The sequence below is a fragment of the Rhinopithecus roxellana genome, chromosome 20, assembly GCF_007565055.1.
Source record: "Rhinopithecus roxellana isolate Shanxi Qingling chromosome 20, ASM756505v1, whole genome shotgun sequence".
NCBI classification, from domain to species: Eukaryota; Metazoa; Chordata; class Mammalia; order Primates; family Cercopithecidae; genus Rhinopithecus; species Rhinopithecus roxellana.
In genome coordinates, this window is record NC_044568.1 from 26,205,256 (window position 1) to 26,218,398 (window position 13,143).

At 45.0% G+C, this 13,143-nt stretch overlaps 1 protein-coding gene across 2 annotated transcripts in view; it reads left to right on the forward strand.

The window, feature by feature from the left end:
* The first annotated feature begins 4,165 nt into the window (after positions 1 to 4,165).
* The window catches only part of LOC104655588 (transport and Golgi organization protein 6 homolog), a 94,007-nt gene continuing 85,029 nt past the window's right edge, over positions 4,166 to 13,143 (forward strand). The window contains exon 1 of one of the 2 annotated variants that reach the window (XM_030925464.1): positions 4,166 to 4,343. In XM_030925464.1, the coding sequence (XP_030781324.1) occupies positions 4,247 to 4,343 (97 nt within the window). In that variant the 5' untranslated portion in view covers positions 4,166 to 4,246. The remainder of the gene's footprint in view (positions 4,344 to 13,143) is intronic. The other variant, XM_030925465.1, reaches the window with a different exon arrangement.

The window sequence follows — 13,143 nt, forward strand, 5'->3', positions numbered from 1 at the left end:
TTCTTTTGCTGGTTCATTAGATGCCAAGACACTAGAGCTGTGCTGTCTGAGTTCAAATTCTGATTCTGTCCTTTCCAGCTATGAGCTATGAGCTTAGACAAGTGACCTGACCTGACCTTTCTATGCCTCAGTGTCTTCATCTCTAAAATGAGGGTAATTGGGCTGGGTGCGGTGGCTCATGCATGTAATTCCAGCACTTTGGGAGGCTGAGGTGGGCGAATCACCTGAGGTCAGGAGTTTGAGACCAGCCTGGCCGACATAGTGAAACCTTGTCTATACTAAAAATACAAAAATTAGCTGGGCATGGTGGCACAGCCTGTAGTCCTGGCTACTCTGGAGGCTGAAGCATGAGAATCGCTTGAACCCCGGAGGTGGAGGTTGCAGTGAGCCAAGATCGCACCACTGCTCTCTAGCCTGGGCAACAGAGCGAGACTCTGTCTCAAAAAAAAAAAAAAGAGGGTAATTGTATTTGTTTTATAGTATTTTGAGCACTAAATGAGTTGATATGTACAAAGCATTTAGAGTGCACTGGCGCGATCTCAATTCACTGCAACCTCCGCCTCCTGGGTTCAAGCGATTCTCCTGCCTCAGCCTCCCGAGTAGCTGGGATTACAGGCATGCCCCACCACACCAGGCTAATTTTTGTATTTTTAGTAGAGACAAGATTTCACCTTGTAAGTTATGCTGGTCTCGAACTTCTGACCTCGGGTGATCTGCCCACCTCAGCCTTCCAAAGTGCTGGGATAACAGGTGTGAGCCACTGCGCCCAGCCGTACTTCTGTGTTTTAACAAAGCTGCTCAGAGCAAACCAAGGAAGGGGCTACCAGAATTCAAGTCCTATAAACTAAAATTCCATAAGCTTAAATACAAAATTCTACAGAAACAGGGTACTTAAAGCACATCTGAATGATTTGAGGCTGGGAGAAGCCTGAGAATGTTTCTTCCTCTTCAAACAAGGGCCAATTTATGCTACAGCCTCGTGGACCCAGGCACTCCTCCAACATCCTATCACACATATTAAAATGCACCCAGTGTTCCACATGGGATATATTACTTTGCTGTAAAAATTTTTATGGGATCTCATGACATTGCTTTTGAAATTATGCATGACGATTTGTGGTGGCTCAGCCCACAGAGCCTAACAGATAAAAACAGAAGAGATGTCTAAGTCCTGTAATACTTTGGGATAAAGGATTCTCAGCTCTGAATATCCTCTAATCATCTTTCGTAAATTCCACACCAGTACTGCCCTTAGACTTAGGCCTGGTAGGCTCCTGGCCCTGGGCCGATGCTTGAGAAGCTCCATCTGGCCTCCTCCACCATGCCCCTCCCCCGGGCAAGAAATCTGCCAGGCCTGGGGGACTTGCCCATCCAAATCTCCAAATCCTCACCCTCCTCTAAGACCACACTCCGTGTTCTTTGTTTGTTTGTTTGTTTTTTGAGACAGAGTCTCGCTCTGTCGCCCAGGCTGGAGTGCCATGGCGTGATCTCGGCTCATTCCCAGGTTCAAATGATTCTCCTACCTCAGCCTCCTGAGTAGGATTACAGGTGTGCACCACCACGCCTGGCTAATTTTTGTATCTTTAGTAGAGATAGGGTTTCGCCGTGTTGGTCAGGCTGGTCTTGGACTCCTGACCTTGTGATCTGCTGGCCTTGGCCTCCCAAAGTGCTGGTATTACAGGAGTGAGCCACCACGCATGGCCTTTTTTTTTTTTTTTTTTTTTTTTTTTTTTTTTTTTTTGAGACAGGGTCTCACTTGGTCAGGCTGGAGTGTAGTGGTACAATCATGACTCACTGTGGTCTCAACCTCCTGGGCTCAGGGGATCCTCCCTCCTCAGCTTCCCAAGTAGCTGGACCACAGGCATGTACCACCAGGCCTTGCTAATTTTTGTATTTATTTTATAGAGACAGGGTCGCACTATGTTGCCTAGCCTGGTGTCAAACTCCTGGGCAAAAGCAATCCTCCCACCTCAGCCTCCCAAAGTGCTGGGATTACAGGCATGAGCCACCATACCTGGCCCACACTCTGGATTCTGAGGCCCTGGAATTCCCTGCCCAACCATCCCAGGCCTTCTTCTAGGGCTTTGCAGGACTCTTCCCTGGGTCTGCCCTCTGGACAGTGCACTGTGCTCCCCATCTGTAGTGTTTTTTTTTTTTTTTTTTGAGACAGAGTCTCGCGTTGTCGCCAGGCTGGAGTGTAGTGGTGTGATCTCGGTTCACTGCAACCTTCGCCTCCTGGGTTCAAGCGATTCTCCTGCCTCAGCCTCCTGAGTAGCTGGAACTATAGGCATACACCACTATGCCCAGCTACTTTTTGTATTTTTAGTAGAGATGGGGTTTCACCATGTTGGCCAGGATGGTCTCGATCTTTTGACCTCCTGATCTGGCCACCTTGGCCTTCTCAAGTGCTGGGATTATAGGCGTGAGCCACTGCGCCCGGCCCCCATTTGCAGTTCTAGACCCAGAGGGGCCAATTGGTAGCTGCTTTGTGGAAGGGATGGGGTGTGGGGTGTGAACAGAACCTGAATGTGCAGGGCTGTCGGTGCCCACATGTCTAAGTGCCCAGCCTTCATGGTGCAGGATGGAGATGCTGGTGAGAAGAAAAATGGGTCAGGCCAGAGGTGGGGGCTGGCTCCCCTTCTCCACTGTGAAGCTCTGAGACAATCTGAGAATTCTGAATTCCAACTTGATAGAATTTTCAAGGTAGGAGGATAGAAAATATTTTATTTACCAGGCTCTTTGCCTGATTTCTGACACTGAAATATTTCGACTGATGGTATGAGGGCCTCTACTTGTATTTTTGAACCAAACCCCTCAAGCTTTTCCCACACAATGCTTTACCTCATCTCACTAAATGTTTAACATCTCAAAATACTCTTAAAATTTTTTATTTCCCAAATGAACCTGTGCCCATACACAATGTAGGAAGCATTGTCTAATGACAAAGACTGGAAAGGAATACACAGAATAAAAAGAGCATGGTGGCAATTTTTTAGGTCATTTATTTCCCATTCAAAAATATTTTTAAGGCCAGACTCAGTGGCTCACGCCTGTAATTTCAGTACTTTGGAAGGTCAAAGTGAACAAATTGCTTGAGCCCAGGAGTTCAAGACCAGCCTGGGCGAAGTGGTGGTTCATGCCACTGAACTCCAGCCTAGGCAACAGAGCGAGACCCCGTCTCAAAAAATAAAAATAATGGTCCTGCCCTCAAAAACATTGTCCTGTGTCTGCAGCATGACTTTCAGACAACACGGTTTTTCAATGTCCCACCAGGATTTATGTAGGTGAAAACCTGTTTCTGATTATCTGAATCTCAAATCCATTCTGTTTCACATATAAAAACAGTTTAGGGGAGGGCAAGGTTTTGATAGACACTGAATTTTCAAGGAATGCAACAACCATGAAAACAGAAGAAAGATCGAACTTTTACTGGAAACTTCACCAAGTTCACTAAAAAAACAAAAATCATATTACCTATAGCAACATTTGTTGCTTTACATTCACAATGAATGTATATGCGTGTGTACGTCTGTACTTAGGTTATTTTTTTTTTTTTTTTGAGATGGAGTCTCGCTGTGTCACCCAGGCTGGAGTGCAGTGGTGCGATCTCGGCTCACTGCAACCTCCGCCTCCCAGGTTCAAGCGAATCTCCTGCCTCAGCCTCCCGAGTAGCTGGGACTACAGGGCGCCCGCCACCACCTGGCTAATTTTTCTAAGTTTAGTAGAGACGGGGTTTCACCATATTGGACAGGCTGGTCTCAAACTCCTGACCTTGTGATCTGCCCACCTCGGCCTACCAAAGTGCTGGGATTACAGGTGTGAGCCACCGCGCCCAGCCTGAATATTGTTTTTCCTTATCCATGTTTCACTGTAAGCAGATGTAAGCATCTGTCTGCTTTATTATGTCTGCCAGTGTTGAGTACCTAAGTATTTTCATATTGAAATATAGATTAATGATAAATTACTTCTCTCTTCCTTCTTTACATAGCGGTTAATCATATTGAGCTTCTGAAATTGTGCGCATGGGCAGACTGTGTTAGCCATTTTTGGGTTCCCTCCTACCCCCTGGACTAAGTGAGGACGGAAAAAAAAATGAAGGGGGCGTTCCCGACCGGTTTGGCCCCGCCCCACCCTGCGGACCCCGCCCCATAGTGTGCCCAGCGCCTTCTGCCACACTCAACATGGCGGCGGCGGCGCCCTGCCGAGGCGCCTGAGCGGGTCGGGAGCGTCGCGTGACACTCCAGTCATGGCGGCCCCGGGACAGGCCGTGGGTAGCAGGGCTCAGGAGACATGCAGTCTGGATCGGATTTTGGAGGCACTGAAGCTGCTGCTGAGCCCGGGAGGTGAGAGGACGCATCTCGGCGCTGGGCTATACAAGGGACTCTTAGGGCCGCCGGGCTTCCGGGGCTGCCCTGCCTCCCGCAGCGTGCGCCCCTTAGGCCCGCCCAGGGACCCTCCGCCCGCTGCTGCGGGCTTTGAGCATTGTCTCTGTCCGTCCTCATTACATCCTTGAGGAAACCGAGGCTTAAGGAGGGCGCGGGATCCGTTGACTGCTGATATTAGCCAATATCTCTTGAGCACTTGCCTTGTGCTGAGCTCTGTCAGGCGCCGCCGTTATTTCATTCAGTCCTACTGCAGCGCTCTTGGGAAGGGGATCTGGACACAGTTCCAGAGAGGGTAGGACGCCCGCGACGTAGAATGTGAGGTCCTAGCCGCGTGAGGGCGCAGGGGCCAGCGTGAACACGAGATTTGTACGAAATTCCAAGAAGTCCAGAAATCGGAAGCAGTGACGTTTGAAATGGGTTTGGGGAGAGTATTTAGGGGTTTCCAGTCGCTTTTAATCTCTGTGGTGCGTGGACAGTTTCTTCCCAATCTAAAATCTGAAGGGACATTGGGAGTGGTTGAAGCTGCACTATTTTTACGACTGAGAACACCCAAGACTCACTGAAGAAATTAAGTAACCTGTCCAAGATCACGTGGTCAAATTAGGGGCAGAACACGGTCCAAATTAGGGGCAGAACACGGTCCTAGGCCCGAGATCTACTGAATCCCCTTCTCAGAATCAGACAAATTATTCAGTATAGAGGCTCTGATGTTATCTGGAGCTTTTGGAAAGGAGATAGAGCTCTACTTATCATTGGGGTGTGTATTTGGGGGAAGGGATGGGACGGGATCTGTACAGTTAGCAAGGGCACATGAAAGGCCAAAGGGGATCACTTCCCAGTCTCAGATTTTATACTCAACACTGCAAAAACTTCTGCAAACATTACACCACACCAGCGGGGAGTGAACACAAGTTATTAATATTAGTAAATGAGTGCCTACTAAGTATCAGTCCCCATAGTAGGCTGTTTACATATACATCATTTAATCCTCATGACGATCCCCTGGGATCGGTACTACTTGTATTCCATTTTTATGGATGAAGGAACCAAGGTTCAGGTACGTTGGAAATTGCCCAATGTCAGACTAGTAAGTGGCAGAATTTGAATTTAGGTTATTTCCACTAAAAATATGGTAAATATACTACATTGTCTCAATTAAGAGTCAGACTGCAAAATAGAATTTTAAGTTGCTAATTGAGAGGTCATTTGTCTTGCAACTGCAACTCTTTTTTTTTTGAGACGAATTCTCGCTCTGTTGCCCAGGCTGGAGTGCAGTGGCACAATCTCGGCTCACTGCAGCCTCCGCCTCCCAGGTTCAAGCGATTCTCCTGCCTCAGCCTCCCAAGTAGCGGGGATTACAGGTGCACACCACCATGCCCAGCTAATTTTTCTCTTTTTAGTAGAGATGGAGTTTTGCCATGTTGACCAGGCTGGTCTCGAACTCCTGACCTCAAGTGATCTGCCTGCCTTGGCCTCCCAAAGTGGTGGGATTACAGGCCTGAGCCACTACACCTGGCCTGCAACTCTCTATTATATGACTGAGAACAAGTTTAAATAAGCAAAAATCCTGGAAGTAATCGTCTGTCATGAAACATGTATATTATGCTTCATTTATAGAAGACTTTCTAATCTCTATGAGTATGTGGTGGAGTACACATATATGTACTCATTTAATTTACAGAAATTCAAACATTCCTATTTGAAAAGGAATTAGTGTGTAAAATTATATTATTTTGTAGATGTAGTCTGTTGTATATTATATGAATCTGTCTACTATTTTATCATATTAGCTGCTTAGGGAATTTAAAAATATCTGTAGTGGCTGGGTGAGGTGGGTCATACCTATAATCCCAGCACTTTGGGAGGCTGAGGCAGGATCCCAGGAGTTTGAGACCAGACTGGGCAACATAGTGATACTTTGTCTCTACAAAAAATTTAAAAATTGGCCATGCATGGTATTACACACCTGTGGTCCCAGCTACTGGGGAGGCTGAGATGGGAGGATTGCTTGAGCCTGAGAGGTCCAAGTCTAGGCTACAGTGAGCCAAGATTACACTAGTGCACTGTAGCCTGGGTGACAGAGTAAGACCCTGTTTTTTTTGTTTTGTTTTTTTGGGTTTTTTTTTTTTTTTTTTTTTTGAGACAGTTTCACTCCATCACCCAGGCTGGAGTGCAGTGGCATGATCTTGACTCACTGGAACCCCCACCTCCCGCGTTCAAGCAATTCTCATGCCTCAGCCTCCCTTGTAGCTGGGACCACAGGCACCCACCGCCATGCTCAGCTAATTTTTGTACTTTTTTTTTTGAGATGGAATTTCGCTCTTGTTGCCCGGGCTGGAGTGCAGTGGTGCAATCTCGGCTCACTGCAATCTCCGCCTCCTGGGTTCAAGTGATTCTCCTACCTAAGCCTCCCGAGTTGCTGGGATTACAGGAATGCACCACCACGCTTGGCTAATTTTTTGTGCTTTTAGTAGAGACGGGGTTTCACCATGTTGGCCGGGCTGGTCTTGAACTCCTGACCTCAGGTGATCTGCCTGCCTTGACCTCCCAGAGTACTGGGATTAGGGTTACAGGCATAAGCCACCATGCCCAACCAAGAAGTCAGCTGGATTTTCATATCTGCTTCTCCAGTCTGTCATGATAGGTTGTTTTGACTGAAGTACGTGAAGAAAACCTAGACTCACATAGATATGTAGTTGGAAAAGGGAGGAGAGTTCAATCATCTTTTCAGATAATTATGTACATTCTTTTCTTTTCTTTCTTTTTTTTTTTTTAGATGGAGCGTTGCTCTGTTGCCCAGGCTGGAGTGCAGTGGTACAATCTCAGCTCACTGCAACCTCCACCTCCCAGGTTCAAGGGATTCTCCTTGAACAGGTTTTACCATAACAGAAGAGTAAGAAATTTGCAATCGTTTTTTCTTTTTTTGAGATGGAGTCTTGCTCTGTCACCCAGGCTGGAGTGCAGTGGTGGGATCTCAGCTCACTGCAACCTTGACCTTCTGGGTTCAAGCAATTCTCCTGCCTCAGCCTCTCGAGTAGCTGGGACTACCGGCGCGTGCCACCATGCCCAGCTAATTTTTTTTTTGAGATGGCAGGCCCCTGTAATCCCAGCTACTCGGGAGGCTGAGGCAGGAGAATTGCTTGAACCCGGGAGGTGGAGATTTCAGTGAGCCGAGATCATGCCACTACACTCTAGCCTGGGTGACAGAGCAAGCCTCCATCTCAAAAAAAAAATTAGAAACAGACAGGTTTCACCATATTGGCTAGGCTAGTCTCGAACTCCTGACTTTGTAATCCTCCCGCCTTGGCCTCCCAAAGTGCTGGGATTACAGGTGTGAGCCACCATGTCCGGCCTTCTTTTATACAATTCTAAAACTCAACAAGATAATCTCTGCATGAATTGTGTGGGGAAAAAAGTGAAGAGAAGCTCAACAAGAGGCAATATCTTTTTTTTTTTTTTTGTGATGGAGTTTCTCCTTTGTTGCCCAGGATGGAATTCAATGGCGCAATCTCAGCCCACTGCTACCTCCACCTCCTGGGTTCAAGCGATTCTCCTGCCTCAGCCTCCCGAGTAGCTGGGATTACAGACATGCGCCACCATGCCCAGCTAATTTTGTATTTTTAGTAGAGATGGGGTTTCTCCACGTTGGTAAGGCTGGTCTCAAACTCCTGACTTCAAGTAATCTGCCTGCCTCGGCCTGCCAAAGTGCTGGGATTGCAGGCGTGAGCCACCTCGCCTGGCCAAGAGTTAATATCTTAAAGATTTGTTGCAGTATGAAATCAGAACTCATATCAATAAGCCTTTCATACTCAGTACACGCTTGAGAATTAAAAGGCACATCATGACCTAGTATTATTATGAAATGGTTTTGACCTTGCAGACGCCCTGAGAGGGTCTTGGGAACCCCCTGGCAAAGCAAGCCAGGTCCCCGTAGCATACTAACTGCTGCTTTATGGAAATGCCTCCATTTATTTCCAAGTAGATGTTATTTTCATCACCAGTAGAGGGCAGAGAAGATTACTTCATTAAAGGGGCTCTGGAAAAACTTCACTAAGAGCTTTTGTTTTACTTTCTTTGTGTTCTATGTTTGGGTTCAAAGATCTTATGTCACAGGAAGTCAGTTAGAGGTTGGTTAATGTGATCTTAATGGTTAGGGGCAACAAGAGGGAAATAACACTCATTTCCATTTGAGGTATACATTAGCCAAAGGAACCAGATATTCATGCCAATGAGTCAGAACACTTGCCCTGGAAAGTCTTAGAAGATTATAGAAGGCTGAGCGCGGTAGCTCACACCTGTAATCCCTGGACTTTGGGAGGCCGTGGCGTGAGGTCAGGAGTTTGAGACCAGCCTGGCCAACATGGCGAAACCCCGTCTCTACTAAAAATACAAAAATTATGGCCGGGCACGGTGTCTCATGCCTGTAATCTCAGCACTTTGGGAGGCCGAGGCTGGTGGATCACGAGGTCAGGAGTTTGAGACCAGCCTGGTCAAGATGGTAAAACCCCGTCTCTACTAAAAATACAAAAATTAGCCGGGTGCAGTGGCAGGCCCCTGTAATCCCAGCTACTCGGGAGGCTGAGGCAGGAGAATTGCTTGAACCCGGGAGGTGGAGATTTCAGTGAGCCGAGATCATGCCACTACACTCTAGCCTGGGTGACAGAGCAAGCCTCCATCTCAAAAAAAAAATTAGCTGGGCATGGTGGCACGCGCCGGTAGTCCCAGCTACTCGAGAGGCTGAGGCAGGAGAATTGCTTGAACCCAGAAGGTCAAGGTTGCAGTGAGCTGAGATCCCACCACTGCACTCCAGCCTGGGTGACAGAGCAAGACTCCATCTCAAAAAAAGAAAAAACGATTGCAAATTTCTTACTCTTCTGTTCTCATTATTTTTAAAGGATATTATTGTTTCTCTCTCTCTCTTTCTCTCTGTTTCCTCTCTCTCTTTTAAATAGAGACAGGGTCTCCCTATGTTGCCCAGCCTGGAGTACAGTGGCTATTCACAGATGTGATCATAGTAGCCTGCAGCCTCAAACTTCTGGGCTCAGGTGATGCTTCTGCCTCAGCCTCCCAGCTAGCTGGGACTATAGGGATATCACTGTGCCAGCTTTCCTTTTATTCTTTTTTTTAAAATAGAAGTAGTTAATGTTTACTATAGCAAAGATTTTTTAAATATGGAGAAACCAAAAGAAGAAAATTAAAATTACCTTAATCTCACTACCCAGAGGGTACTACTATTAGCAATTCAGAAAATACTGTTTTTCCTTTTTACAATAATGATCTCATATGCCACATACTGTTTTATAACCCTAAAATAACTTTTAGTGCAGAGACAATACATATTTATTGTAAAAAAAAAATTAAAACTATAATTAGGTAAAAAGGAAAATCCCACCTCTAGCCCTATCACCCAGGATCATCACTATCAAAACCTCGAGGTATTAAAACTTTGAGACCCTTTTCTGTGTGTATAAACATGAATATATTGTAATATAGTTAGTATCATTCTGTTCCTTTATTGACCAAATTTCAGAATAATAAATTAGTGTCTTAGCAACCTCCAAAGGTAACCAATGAAGTGATCTTTTTTCTTGTATTATGAATCATAGGTTTTATGTATTTGATGTTTCAATTATTGTATTCCTTGTTCATAACAAGCAAATTTCCCATTTTTGGCCTGTGGGAACCATTTCTGATTGGCTCTTGGGCTTTTTGACATGACCATGGTAGTCTTTGATTGCCTCCTTGCTCTCCAGCAGAAGATATCCCAGGCTCATCTGAGGTATTTCCTGCCCCATTTTTGAAAACAACTCTCTCTAAGGAAGTGGTATTTAGAAACCACAGTGTGGACACAGGATATTCATTGCTATTGAAATTATGGGCCGGGCGCGGTGGCTAACGTCTATAATCCCAGCACTTTGGGAGGCCGAGGTGGGTGGATCACTTGAGATCAGGAGTTCGAGACCAGCTCGACCAACATGGCGAAACCCTGCCTCTACTAAAAATACAAAAATTATCCAAGCGCTATGGTGGGTGCCTGTAATCCCAGCTATTCAGGAGGCTGAGGCAGGAGAATTGCTTGAGCCCAGGAGGCAGAGGTGGCAGTGAACTGAGACTGCGCCACTACACTCCAGCCTGGGTGACAAATTGAGACCCCATCTCAAAAAAAAAGGAAAGTATCATTGGCTGGATGTGCTGGCTGGCACCTGTAATCCCACCACTTTGGGAGGCTGAAGTGGGCAGATTGCTTGAGCCCAGGAGTTCAAAACCAGCCTAGGCTACATAGTAAAACACTGTCTCTACAAAAAATACAGAAATTAAAAAAAAATACAGAAATTAGCTCGGCATGGTGGCACATGCTTTGTAGTCCCCGCTACTTTGGAGGCTAAGATAGGAGGATCAGCTGAGCCCAGGAGTTTGAGGGTGCAATGAACTATGATTATACCACTGTACTCTAGCCTGAGTGACAGAGTGAGACCCTGTCTCAAAAAAAAAAAAAAAAGAAAAGGAAAAAGAAATTGTCATTGCTTTCAGACTTTTTGAAGGATTAGAGCTAGGAAATATGCGGATTTTTAGAAAATGAAAATAAATCTTGAGTTCTTACCAGTATTTCCAATTGAAATGAAACATAATGGATTTTTTTATTTTATAAATTTTTTCTAACATTTCATTATGAAAATTTGTAATTATGAAGCTGACAGACAAGTTGAAGAACATTTATAGTGAAGATACCATGACCTTCATTCTACAGTTATAATTTTACTGTAATTGCTTGATCACATATGTGTCTGTCTAGCTGGGTTTTGTTTGTTTGTTTGTTTTTGAGACAGATTCTTGCTCTGCTGTCCAGGTTGGAGTGCAGTGGCTCAATCTCGGCTAACCATAACCTCTGCCTCCCAGGTTCAAGCGATTCTCCAGCCTCAGCCTCCCAAGTAGCTGGGACTACAGGCGTGTGCCACCAAACCTGGCTAATTTTTGTATTTTTAGTAGAGATGGGGTTTCACTATATTGGCCAGTCTGGTCTCGAACTCCTGACCTTGTGATCTGCCCACCTCGGCCTCCCAAAGTGCTGGGATTACAGGTGTGAGCTACTGCGTCCAGCCTCTAGCTGTTCTTTTATCCTACATTTTACATTTTTATATTTGTATTTCCTTTATCTGAGAATATTGGTTCCCAATGAAATTAATGTATTATATATGTACATATATATACCCATACATATATAAATATATAATCACATTATATAAAATGTATAATCACACAATACATACTCATACATGTCTATAATCTTTTCAAAGAACAAATCCAACGTCACCACTACAAACCCACTGTTTAAGGGGTTTTTGTTTAGTTGATTTTTGTTCTCAGGATATACAAAATTCTTTATTTCAAGTCTCTTAAAATAATTTTCTGTGTGGTTACACTGCTAACTTAATATAGAGTAGGAGTCAGTAAACTTTTTCTCTGAAGGACCAGATAGTAAATATTTTGAGCTTTGCGGCGCATATGGTCTCTGTTGTAACTACTCAGCTCTGTCACTGTATCTCAAAAGCAGCCATAGACTATATGTAAATGGGCATAACTGTGTTCCAGTAAAGCCTTATTCATGAAAACAGTTGGTGGGCCAGATTTGGACTGCAGATCATAGTTTGGTGACCTTTGACATAGAGCACAGAATTTGGTTCATTGGTTCATTTGTTTGTTTTTGATTTTTAGAAATTGTTTTGCATTTTTTTGATTTAATTTTTTTTAACTATGAAAAACATCTGTTGGGTTCTAAAACTAATAAAATTAGATACAGTTATCCATGTTTCCTCCTCTGCTCTCTCCCTTTCTCTGTAGATGACTTATTTTAATTAGTTTTAAATTTATTCTTAAATTGCTTCTTTTTTGAAAAGACATGCAAATAATCTATGGTTTCATATTCGCTCCCATTTTTACACAAAAGGTAGCCTACTATATATTTTTTTCTGCATCTTTTAATTTTTATTTTATTTTATTTTTATTTTATTTTTTTAAACGGAGTCTCGCTCTGTCGCCCAGGCTGGAGTGCAGTTGTGCGATCTCTGCTCACTGCAAGCTCCGCCTCCCGGGTTCATGCCATTCTCCTGCCTCAGCCACCCGTGTAGCTGGGACTACAGGCGCCTGCCACCACGCCCGGCTAATTTTTTTGTATTAATAGTAGAGACCGGTTTTCACTGTGTTAGCCAGGATGGTCTGGATCTCCTGACCTCGTCATCCACCTGCCTCGGCCTCCCAAATTGCTGGGATTACAGGCGTGAGCCACTGTGCCCGGCCGTTAATTTTTATTTTAATTTAATTTTAATTTTTATTTTTGAGACGGAGTCTCACTTTGTCGCCCAGGCTGGAGTGCAGTGGTGCAATCTCGGCTCACTGCAACCTCTGCCTCCCAGGTTCAAGCGATTCTCCTTCCTCAGTCTCCCAAGTAGCTGGGATTACAGGCGCGCACCACCACTCCTGGCTAATTTTTTGTATTTTTAGTAGAGACGGGGGTTTCACCATGTTGGTCAGGCTAGCCTCGAACTCCTGACCTCGAACTCCTGATCCGTCCACCTCGGCCTCCCAAAGTGCTGGGATTACAGGCTTGAGCCACTACACCTGGCCTGCATCTTACTTTTTAAACTTAGTGTCTTAGCGACTGCTACACAGTGGTACATATAAATCTTCCGTTTTCTCTTTTATAGCTGCATAGTTTATTCAGCCAGTTCTCTGCTAGTGGACATTTGGGTTGTTTTCAAGT